We start from the raw sequence: 12067 nt of genomic DNA on the forward strand, positions 1-12067 counted from the left end.
GCACAAATACTGGCTGAATGAATAAACGAGCGTAATGAATGGAGGAGAAAGAGGGAGCTGGTGATGCTGCCTGTCAACACAGAATCATGTGGAAACTAGCGATGTCCTGTGCCTGACCCACAAAATAGTTACCCACCCAGAGATGGCTGCAAGTTGACTATATCATCAATACTCGTCTCTACAGCTGGCTGCCTAGTCCTGGCTGCCTCCCAGCTGCAACAGCTGGTACGAGAAAAGAAGACTCGTAAGAACCCCCCCACACACCCCCAATCTTCCCGGAGAGAGGTTCAACCATCCCCCCTGAGGATTTCTGAACAGGAATTATACAACTGGCACAGTATGATGAGTGAGCATTCTGCAGGAGTCTCCTGTTGGAGTACTATTTTTAAAAAGGCAAACAAGAGGGAGACAAATTACAAGGAAGTTGCATTTTTACAGCAATCGGGAGAAAAAGCTAACTTCTTACCAGAAATGGAAACCCATATGATATCACTGTACTGCCTATGAATTATTAATGTTTATAATTTTTTTTATAAATTAGTATTCAGGAAGGTTCCTGTTGACGTCATGTTTGACATCATAATGCTTCATCATTCTAAAAGCTTAATGAGATGAATTATTGCTAGAAAAAAGGAGAGAGAGATCAAGCACACATTTTTGCACCCTGGGGAATACCAGAGACCAAGTAGATAATGAGAATATGGTTTATAATTGATGTACAAAGAGGAAATTTAAAAAAAAACTATTATGACCCACCACCACTGTAAACAGGACCAAATGGCAAGGACTTTATTTTTTTCCCCTGCGCATTTTGGAAAAGGGGGATGGAGGGGGGTAGGCATGACTAGCAACTATCTCAAACTGTTAAGGCAGAAGAATTCTCATTCTAAAAAGAAATGCAAGCAAAGTTTTTATAAAATTGCCTCATCCTCAAAAGAGTATAGAACATGTGAAGATTGAAAAAGATAACACTGAGTCACAAGTCCTAAAAGGGTACTATTAAATATATTAAAGCAATTCTGTGATAATAATTCTGTATGACTTGTATAAATAATAACTCTGGTCTCAAATGTAATTTCAAATATATAGTTTCTGAGATCTACACATGCAAATTAATGTTGAATCACTGAACCAGCAGTTTCATTCCCAACATTCTTAGTGAAAGGTTGGAATGAATTAAGCTCTTATTTGAAAGTCCTGTTGATAAAGCAATGTGACTTAAATTCTTATTCAGGTCAAGCCTTTAACACTTCAGCCAAGTAGCAATGATATTTCTACAAGTTTATACTAGCTGCTAATAATTGGGACTCATTTTCCCTCCAGTTTTTCCTCCATTTGCTAAGTAGCCTCTTGAGGGAAGTATTAAAACATGGAGAATGAATTCATTCATTATTCCTTCTTTCAATAAACAAACATGGAATATCTAGAGTTGCCAGGTATTAAATTAGGTCTTGCTACTCTAAAAGGCAGAAATATACAATTTCTCTTACACAATCAAAAAAAAAAAATTATCACAGAGTTCATAAGTTGTCACCATTCTGAACTACTCCAAGATCTTCAAATTGCCTTTTCAACAAGAAAGCAAAAGGTTATTTTTTAAAATAACATCCCTAATTATTCCACCAAATATATCATTTTAATCCCCTAAAATTGCTCCTAATGCTTTTTTCTTTCTTCCTTCCTTCCGTTTGTGTGTGTGTGTGTGTGTGTGTGTGTGAGAACCAGTGTGGGGGGAAAAAAGCTTGACAAAAGAAAAATACAGTGTTTGGCACATGCCTCTATAACAAATGTTCAACTGGTAAGTTGTACTGTCACGAACCCAGGGCTCCGGTCTTTGGATATTTTATCATCACACAGTTAAGATTCAAAAGCTAGAAGAGAAAGCTTATACCTGGTACATAGTAGGTGCTTAGTAAATGGTCTTTCTTATTATCATGATTATTATATTATCATGTTATATGACTATTACCAGAGAAACACTACAACTATAAATAAACTCAGGTAAGCTTCATGTAACAAAATCCAATAAAGGCTAGGTGCCTTTTCACCCTCGGCCAACTGTTGAACAAGTTTTCAAGTACTAAACATACAATTTTCTTTGCCACATAATCAATGCAAAGGTTCCTGGTAATCTATTGACCATGTAAAAGCTGTGATTCTAAATAACATTCAGAGTCATAGGGATGTATTTTTTTCCCATGGGATGTGCCACTGTCATTCTGTTTCCTATAACGATAAAAGGCCCAGTGGCCAGACTTACACAATGAAAACCCTCTTGAATTTAATAGTATTTTGAGAACATACAGGAGGGCACTATTAACACAATCGTTTTTCTTTTGCCATTAAGATATTGCTAGTGCCTGCTTTAATAATTTAAACACTTTTTTTCCGCTTCCTCAAAATTCCACTCTCCCGTGAGATGAGAGGTATGTTCAGAATCTTCATCCTCAGACAGCTGCACTGCACTGGAAACCACGGCCCCTCACTGTAGCTCAGCTGACCCTCCAAACTCACAGCCAGGTGCCCTCAATTATGCCCAGGATGCGGTGAACCCAAAGAAGTGACAAACAACAGGTTCCACTCTGGTCCTCTTCCTCTATTCCCTTCCTACATCTGTCCACACGACACAAACACCCTCATTCATTCACAAATCCCCACCACATCGGTGCCCGTGGCTAAGACTCCGTGCAGCCTGGCTGGCTTTCCCAGGTAAAAAGCTGAATCCGAGGCACTATCCTATCCTTGCCCCGGGTCTGCACCGGGTCTCACCTACGAGGCAGGCCAGTTCGAGCCGGGGGCTGAGATTTCGTGCAGCCAGCCACGGCAGGCTCTCCGTGAAACCCAGCCCACCTCCCGAGTTAACGGAACCACAGCCTGCCTTCCCTCAGTGAGAAACGGGGCCAGCCCACCGGCCTCCCACGGCGCTCCCTTCTCCACCGGCCCCCCAGAAGCAGCTCCCAGGACCCCTCCACGGGTCTCTTCTGCTCACGCTTCCCGGGCCCTCACCGCTCCCACACATGAAAAGTAAACTCCTCCTTAGTGACAACCTCCCAAACCAACCGCGTCACGGCCACTCAACTCCGCCGGAGCCCCCTACTCATGCTAGCCCCGCCCGGACGGGGCGGGCAGCCCCCCACCAGCCTGGGCCGGTTTACCTTGACGCTGGTGTAGCTGGTCTGGGTCTCGGCCTCCGCGCTGCTGCAGCAGTGGCGCCTCCGGCCCCTGCAGGTGGTCGCGGCGGGGGCTGCGGAGCCCGTGCTGCCGCTGCTGCTGCTGCCGCCGCTGCCCAGCTCGGCGCGGGCCCTGCGGACGCGGGCGGCGCCCGGGGGTCCCGACGCGCGGCTCGGGGGAATAACGTCGGCGGCGTCGGTCTGGACGAAGAGGCCGTGCAGGGGGGCCGCGGGGCCCTGCGACACGCTGGTGGTCTGGCGGGGCGAGTTGGACTCGTCCGAGTCCCGGCAGTAGATCACGCCGCTCTGCGAGACGTGGATGCTGGGGGCGCAGCCCATCCCTCAGCCGGGCTCCCCCGCGCGCCCGCCCGCGCCCCCGACCGCCCGGACCCGGGGCACCCGCGGCCACCTGCAGTGAGGGGGCGGGCGCCTCGGCGGCGGCGGAGGCACCCGGACTGCGCGCCCCCCCGCCACCCACCCCCACCCCCCAGGCCTGCCTGGCCGCCGCTCCGTCGGGCTCGCCGCGGCGGCCCCCGCCGAGCCTCCGGGGGCTGCGCGCGTCACCCCAACTTTCCCTTCTGGGCCATCTTCCTCCCCGAGCGGGAGAGCGCGCACACACAGCGCCCCGCGCGCACCGGCGGCCGCCACCCTCCCTGCCGCGGCGCCCCAAACACGCTCCCCGCGCCTCCGCCTTCCCCTCCTCCCTCGGCTCGGCCCGCGCCGCCGCCCAGCTCGACCTGGCCGGGCTCCCGCGCCCGCGGCCCCTGGGCCAGGGCGCCCGCCCGCCTGCACCTTCTTTCCCCACTTTCGGTCCGCGCGCGTCCCCCTCCCGCCCTCGCTCCCGCCCTCCTTCCTCCCCGGGAGCCCCCGCTCCGCGGCCGCGACCGCTCGCGCCCCACTGCGCCCCCCCCCCGGCCCCGCCCGGCGCTCCCCGAGCTCTCCCCGGCTGGGCGAGTGTACCCGCCGCTCGGCTCGGCTCACGGGGCCCGGGCGCGCTGCAGCTGGCACGACGCCTCCGCGCCCGCCCTCCTCCGCCGCGGTCCGAGGCCTCGTCCCTTCTGCACACGCTGCCCCTCGCCGCACGCACCCCGGGCCGGCCCTGAGGGCTGGGGAGCCCTGCAATATGCCTCTCGCCTTTCACGAACACATTTTACCACAGCCCTGAGCAAAAACACCAGGACGCCCCTCCCCAACAGCCCAAGCCCACCCAACTGACTAGCTCTCCCCTTGGCACACTCAGGGAGTTAGGGAGAGACCTCATGCTTCCGTAGTCTGCCCATCACTTCCCCCACGTACTCTGAGGGCTGAGTCTTCACAAGTCCATTCCATGTCTAACCTCAACGTTTGGAGGTTCATGCCAAGGGATGGGACACCCTGCAGAGGAAGGAACCTTTAAACACACAAATTCCCCTAAGATCCATGCAAGGAACCGAGGAAGCTGTCCTGTGGTTCTGGGCTTTCCCCTCCAGAGATTTCACCTCCTGCTTGGATGTCACCTAATTTTCACCCTGGCTTCACCCCCATCCAGCCTCCTGTTGTCAAGGTCTCTTCCTCACACTCGGGGCTGGGCATTCAAAACTGCCTTCCCTTAGTTGTCCGAGTGAGGCATACATGGGCCATGCTTCACTCAAGGAGAGTAAGAATACCTTTAGAAGCAAGGCTGCCCTTCAGTCTCCCCATGATATGGAATGTGGATTCGAGATGTGAGACACCACTGCCATTTATTCATTGGCTCTTTTAGTGATTCCTGCCTGCTGCCACAGTGGCAGAGGGGACAAATGGGGTGGTCTAAGAAAGGACTCCATCTAGAGTTGTTTACAGGGGCAAGGGCAAGAACACAGAGTCCTAATGCCAAGGACAAAGAAGTACTCAATTTGAAATAATTTCTTTGCTTCTTCCCTTCCTTTCTCTCTCCATACTATCAACTTTTAGAGTGGCTGAAGACTTCAAATGACAGCTCCTAACCTTTATAGAAAAGCAAGATGTCACCCCATATCCCAAATGCAAATATGGAGAGGAAAAAGAACTAGTCTAACCTAATTCCATCTTTGTTTCTCTGCTTCTCAGTTTAGTACTCCAACCTTCCAACTTTTGTCTTTTTTTTTTTTTTTTTTTTGATGGCATGAAGAAGTCTGTCTTTGGTTATTGCAGAAAAAGACTATGCTGTATTTCTAATGGACAGGCAAATTGCTCATAAAATTTCTGTGCAGGTTGGGTTCTCCAAGAAGCAGATTCCAGGATGGCGTTTAGCAGGCAAAAAAGGTTTATTAGGAAGCTTTCTTGGAATCTACAACTGGAAGGGAAGGAGGGAGGATGGGGGGGAGGAGATTGAGCTAGGGTATGGTCTTAATGAAAGCCTCAGCCATCCCTGCAAGGAGCCGGGGGGGGGGGGGGATCTGTAGTTGGGATGAGGATTCAAAGTTGTCCTGAGGTGAGGCTGGGAGGATGGGCCTTTATACTCATGCAAGATGACCTGTAGGTCACCTCAGCAACTGTGGGCAAGGTGGCTCTCTTCAGCTGAGCCAATCCCCTTATGAGATGGACAGCTGAACTGAGGGCTTCCTGCTTGCAGCTCTCCCCCAGCTGGAGTGGTATTTCTTTCCCCAGCATCATGGCTTCCTCCACAGGTCCCTCCAGGCTCCCTGGGTCCATGCTTCCTTGGCCCTATCCATGCCATAAGAGCACTACATTAAATGGTCAAGACAGAGAGATAATCATTCATTCGAAAAAGGCCCAAGTCTCACAGCTGCCATCTGCTCTGCTTCCAAGGGACTGTTCAGAATCTGAGCAAATACCATCAGAGTTAAATTCCAAAACTGCTACTCTCCATACCAATCCCAGATTCATGTTAGACCAGGAGTTAATCATTCCTAACGCTTATCTATGATTCTCTCATATATGCCCATTTCAGTCATCCTTCAAGGGGCTATCGGGGGCAGCTTTTTGTGAAACTTAGAGCCATGTTAATTCTTATGCTATAGTGTCCACTTCAGAGTTTCCTCTATGAATGTGGTCACTATGAGGAAACTACTCAGAAGAGAAAAGGGCCAGTCACTGGCTGAGGCTTTTGAAGACAAGAAGATAAAACAGAAATTACAAGCAGTCTTCTGGTGGAGAACGCTGGAGGCCGAATCATGAAGGGACAAGTCACCCAGAAACCAATTTAGCTTGAACTTTCTACATTTAAAGAAAAAAAAAAAGAAGAAGAAGAAGAAGAAGAAGAAGATTAAGCCTTGAGAGAGTAGATAACATCAAGGTAGCTATTAAACAGTACCGAGCGGCTTTAGCGTATTAATTGAACACTTTGTACTGGGACCAGTGCCTTTCCCTGAATGCAACTCTTCTGAGAAGATGGAATGCACTAGGTATACGTTTTTCCTCCCATCCCCAGAGCAGCAAGAGTTCTAATATCTTCCTTAGACACAGCTCCCACTGCCAATTCTGACCTAGTAAAAGGAAAAAAAATAATAATGCATCCCTATCATCTCCACCAAGTGTTCTCAGTGGGAATGTGTAATCTGCCCTGTTGTGGGCACCGTTCTGGTCACTGAAACATGTGCAAGTATGCAAGTGAAGGAGAAATGGTTGACCTGAAATCATTCCCTAGCTTCGCTCTGAGGCCTGAGTTCTTGCTTGTATACGTGATTTCTGGACTGATTGCCATGCCACAATTTCAATGCATTCCAAGGCAATAGCAAAGCCTACAAGCTCAGACACTGCAGATAACATTTAGGCTTAAGTTACATAATAGGGCCAGAGAAACCAACATTATAAAAAAATTAAATTAGGTGGGAAAAAAATTTAGTTACAGTCAATGTCCAAGAAACGAATCAAAAGAAAGCAAACGAAATCAGAAATTTCTTCAAAAATTAAACCTCAAATATGTCCAAGGTCAGCTGAATGGCCTGTATGTTTTATACTGATGTCAAATAAGAGCTTATTTCAGAAGTATGACCCAGAGGCACTGCAAGTTCATGAACAGTTAAGGTCTTTTCCCATCCTAAAATGGCGTGACACTTCCAGAAATTCTCTAAAGAAGCAGAAAATGTGATTAATACATTCTAAATGATTCTTAACCAGAAAGGTTAAAACAATAGCAGCTTTCTGATTGATCTTTAGACAACCAAACATTTAATCAACCAATCAACCTTACAGAGCTTCTGGATTCAAACTACATTCTTAATGGTGGGGCTTATTGGAAATCTAACCACCTGATAAGTGAAATGAGAGTGTGTGTTAAGTAGCGTGGTACAGTGGAAGGTTCACTGAACTCAGAGTGAGGAGGGCGAATCCAAAACCTACGGCAGCCTCTTAGAGCTCTATAACCTCGGGCAAGTCACTTAACCTCGGGGCCCCAATTTCCTAGATAATCTCCAAAATCTCTAAATCACCAACATTTGGGGATGCTATGAAATTTCTACTTCCTTTTACTAAACTACTTTTAATTTAGAATAGTGGAATCCTTGAACAGAAAGAGTGGTGTCAAACCTGACTGCACATCAGAATCATCCTAAAGAATTTGTCAGAAATAACAACAGTTCCCTGGTCCCATCCCAGACACTTGGATTCAGGGGTCAAGGACAGGTCCAGCATTTGCCAGCAAAAAAAGCAAGTCCAATGTACCCTTTCCACAGACTCCTTTGGGAATTAGAGTAGAAATCACAGTCCTTATAAAGAACCTACAAACCCCTACCTGATACGGCCCCTGCCTGGTCTTTCTCAGCCCTCTTCCCTCTTGCCCTCGCTCTCTCTGTGTCAGCCGCACTGGCCTCCTTGCTGCTTCTCCAGGAGACCTAATATTATTAGCCAGGAGCTCTTCCATCTGACTGTTATTCTGTTCCATCAAATATCACATGGCTTACTTCCTCACTTCCCTTAAGTCTCTGCTCAAATGCCGCCTACACAATAACTCCTGTTTAAAATCACAACCCACTTCCCTCCATTGTCTCTCCATCACTCCTGATTCCCCTCAGCCTGCTCTATTTTTCTTTCTTCTTGGCACTTATCACCTTCCGGCTTATTATATAATTAGCTCATTTATTATTATGCTGATTGTCTATCTTCTCCCACTAGAACATAGGCCCTACTAGAGCAGGAAGTTTTTGTTTCTTATGCACTAAAGGATCCCAAATTCCTAGAACAGTGCCTAGCACACAGTAGGTGCTCAAATATTTGTTGAATAAATGAGTGAATTTTTTCTATTTCTTCCTCTTTTGCCTTTCTCTTAACTGTTATGACTCAAAATTGGGTATTTTTTTTCTTTTAATGAGTAGAATTTGATGTTCTATGCTCTTAGTTTTTAAAGTCAGTTTGATCTGGTAATCCTCCATTTGGTAATATACATCAGAAAAAGCCAATGGAATAAAATAATAATTTATACAAAGATGTTTGTAACAGTCTTTGCAATAATGAAACTGGAGATAATACAAACATCAAAGACTTACTAACATATTAGAATACCACTACTTAAAAGTACATAATGAAATAATGTTAGGTGGGGCACCTGGGTGGCTCAGTCTGTTAAGCGTCTGCCTTCGGCTCAGGTCATGACCCCAGGGTCCTGGGACTGAGCCCCGCATCGGGCTCCCTGCTGGGCGGGGAGTCTGCTTCTCCCTCTCCCTCTGTCTGCCGCTCCCCCTGCTTGTGCTCGCTCTCTATCTCTCTGTCAAATAAATAAAATAAAATCTTAAAAAAAAAAAAGAATGTTAGTTTAAAAATATATGGTATATGGAGATTGATTACAACTATGGAAGATGTGTATCCACCTGTCGAGGTTCCTAAGTGGATGTAAAGCGACACAGATGAGAAACAGGAGCTTAACAGATCTCGCTTTCTGAAAAACTGAATACAAAAACAATGTAAATGAATAAACATTATGTTTCCTAATATCTCCTCAAAACAATTTAGCTCAATATTTTCTTTTAGGAACTTCCACTGAGTTTTCGTCCTTCAGACAGAAGATGGAAGATGGAAAAAAATAAAGAATCAGAGATAGATGGAAACAAAGACAGAAATTAAATGCATACACATTTACAAAGGAAATACTGAGCCCGACACACAGTACAGAGGCAGAAAGAAAGTGAAAGATAAAGAAAGACACAGGGAGCCACTGTTGTGGTGAAATATTCCTACCAAGTGGGTGTACAGATATAGGTCCTTTAAGAATAAAAATTTTAAAAAAAGAAAAAGACGTTATACATTTAACTATAGGTGCATCACTTCTTGGATCTTTTGCCATGGACCAAATGAAATTTAGGAGAAGGTTTGGCTGGCCCATAGGGCAGTTTTCCCATGCTGGTTGTAAAAGATGCACAGAGAAGATGTAGGAAGAGATTCAGCTAACATCTGACTTCCTGAGGTCAACATCATCAAAATGGAATCCACTGTGCACTGGGCCCTGAATCCATGTAATACAGAAGTGATCTGTCCTTCCCGTTAACAAGGACACCCTGGAGAGGGACTCCAGAATATCCTCACCACTCACCTTCAGAATTCTCCTGGACCCAAATAGGCTATGAGAGGTAAAACACTCACTTCCAAAAAGCTTGTAAATACATTTCACAAGAGTATCAGACATTAAAAATATGTACAAATAAAACACACAGTATAGCCCTACTCCAAAGGAGTCTATAGAGCGATCATGTACACAGGACTTATAAGAAATGACAGAGCATAATCCATGAGCGTTAAGGTATGAGAAAAAAATGAGTGATACTGTCCATTCTCTTTGGTAGTTACAAAGGCTAGGGAAGGCTTGCTGGAGAAGGGCTGTGACAGCGAGACCTCCACCAGGAGGAGACTTTTCAAGTGAGGGAAATAGCATGAGCAAAAGCATCGAGGCAGAGCTAACTTTGGTGGATCCAGAAGACAGTTAGCAGATGAGCTAACTAGACAGTGGCTCCTGAGGTGGGGATGGTAAAAGTAGAAGGGGAAGAAAGAGACAAAAGATGGAAAATCCTGATACTCCCGTATGTAGGTTCTACCATCTGTAAGGAAACTCCCAATGTGAAAATCTGTATTTACAAAACAAATCCATTGCCATACACAATAAATTTGTGTTTGTCAAGTGATTAAGTGTTGGCTTTTTAAAAACAGTACACTGCAAGGCTTCATAAATCCTCATATAGCACTTTAAGTTTGGGCGTATTCAAAATCAGGGTACAAATTATTAATTCACTAATTCATTAATTCAATCTGACTTAAGATATACAATATATAAAGCAAAGCACATTTATTTCTACATTAGTGTACAATTTCCTGAATGCCTCATGGGTAAGAAAAAATGGTCAGGTTTCTAAGCAGGTCCTCCTCTGCCCACATGCCCTTTGCTAGGCATACCATTTGCTCCAAAAAATTTCATTCCACGAGGTGAGGCCAAAGTCATCCATTCATTCAGCAAATATTTACTGAGCGGCTACCATGTATCAGACCGTAACTGGGCACTTGAGAAACAAGACAGAAACAGTCTCTTACATCTAGGAGTTTAGAAGGTTACAGAAGGTTGGAATGACAAATAGTGGTGAAGGTTATACAGAGATCTAAAATTCATTGCTGCAAGAGAGACTGGGGGAGGGGTATGGATCTTTTCTCAGAGGGGATGACACGTAAATTAATATTCTCAGAAAACCTTATCAAAGGAGTGTCATTCTTTTTCATCCATCCATCCACCCATTCTCAGTGAGAACACTGCTTGAGTACCCACCCCTGTACCAGGCACTAGGAGGGACACACAGTAAGAGCCTCAGTACTCTCAGTTCCATCAGGAACACAGACATACACACAGAGAAGTGTGTTCACACTTGCTTTGAAAAAATAATCCAAGCCCAGAGAGAAAGATCACTGTGGGTGGACGTGATGGTGAGGACATGGAGTATGGCACTTGGAAGAAAGGGCAGGATTTGAATAAGTGGAAAAGAGAACATTCCAGAAAGGATGTGAGCAAAGACCTGGAAGTGGGAGCGAACACACACCAAATGCTCACAGAACAATAAAGCAGATTATTCAAAAGGTGTGTGGTGTGGGGGAAGAGAACAGCATTATTTTGGCTATGACCAGGGAATCAAACACCAGATCAAGGAGTTTGGTAAAATCCTAGTTATTGGGGATCACTGACGTTTTTCAGTAAGACTGTACATTAAAAGTGCTATTTCACTTGAGTGAGCCTGATTGCATATTCAAGAACTGGTGAATGGAGTCAGGAATGGGGATTAGCAAGGAGCTATACTGAGCCAGGGATGACATAATAAGGAATGGTAGGAACTGAATCGTGCCCCCACCACCACCACCAATTTGTATGTAGGGGCCCTGACCTACAATGTAACTATATTTGGAGACAGGGCCTTTAAAAAGGTAATTAAGGTTAATGAGTTCATAAGGGTGAGACCCTAATCCAGTAGAACTGGTGTCCTTACAGGAAGACGAAGAGACACCAGAGCTCACTCTTGCTCAGGCGCTTGCGAGCACACGCGCACGCGTGCTCTCTCTCTCTAAACACATACACCCAGAAAAGGCCATGTGAGGACACAGTGAAAAGGCACCATCTGCTCCAGAACTGTGAGAAAATATATTTCTGTTGTTTAAACCGCCCAGTCCATGGTACTTTGTTACGGTAGCCTGAGCAGACTAATACCAAGACATTGAGTTGATGGAATTTGTAAGAATGGAAAAGAAGGGAAATTCCAGAGACCTTACCGAGAACGAATCCCTGGGATGAGGTGCCGACTCAATGAAGGGCCAGGGAGCCAGTGATATCAAAACCAATTCCAAAATTTCCAGCTTGGATATCAATGTACATATGAGAATGGGGAGCACTCCCAGGAAAAATAAGTCTTGTTTATAAAAGGGATTCTTTACCAGGATTTGCACTCTCTGAGGCCCAGAATCTTGAGTCTAGAAAC

General features: G+C 46.0%; 1 protein-coding gene across 6 annotated transcripts in view; it reads right to left on the reverse strand.

Annotated features, from left to right (window-relative positions):
- Positions 1-12067, reverse strand: part of PDE8B (phosphodiesterase 8B) — a 247949-nt gene that overhangs the window by 206434 nt on the left and 29448 nt on the right. For 3 of the 6 annotated variants that reach the window (XM_032404151.1, XM_032404152.1, XM_032404150.1), the window contains exon 1: positions 3156-3591. The exons of the other annotated variants lie outside the window; for them this stretch is intronic. In XM_032404151.1, coding sequence (XP_032260042.1) covers positions 3156-3509 — 354 coding nt within the window. In that variant the 5' untranslated portion in view covers positions 3510-3591. Of the gene's footprint in view, positions 1-3155; positions 3592-12067 lie in introns of those variants that run through there. 6 annotated transcript variants of the gene reach the window in all.

The sequence above is a fragment of the Phoca vitulina genome, unplaced genomic scaffold, assembly GCF_004348235.1.
Source record: "Phoca vitulina isolate PV1807 unplaced genomic scaffold, GSC_HSeal_1.0 scaffold6, whole genome shotgun sequence".
Classification (NCBI taxonomy): domain Eukaryota; kingdom Metazoa; phylum Chordata; class Mammalia; order Carnivora; family Phocidae; genus Phoca; species Phoca vitulina.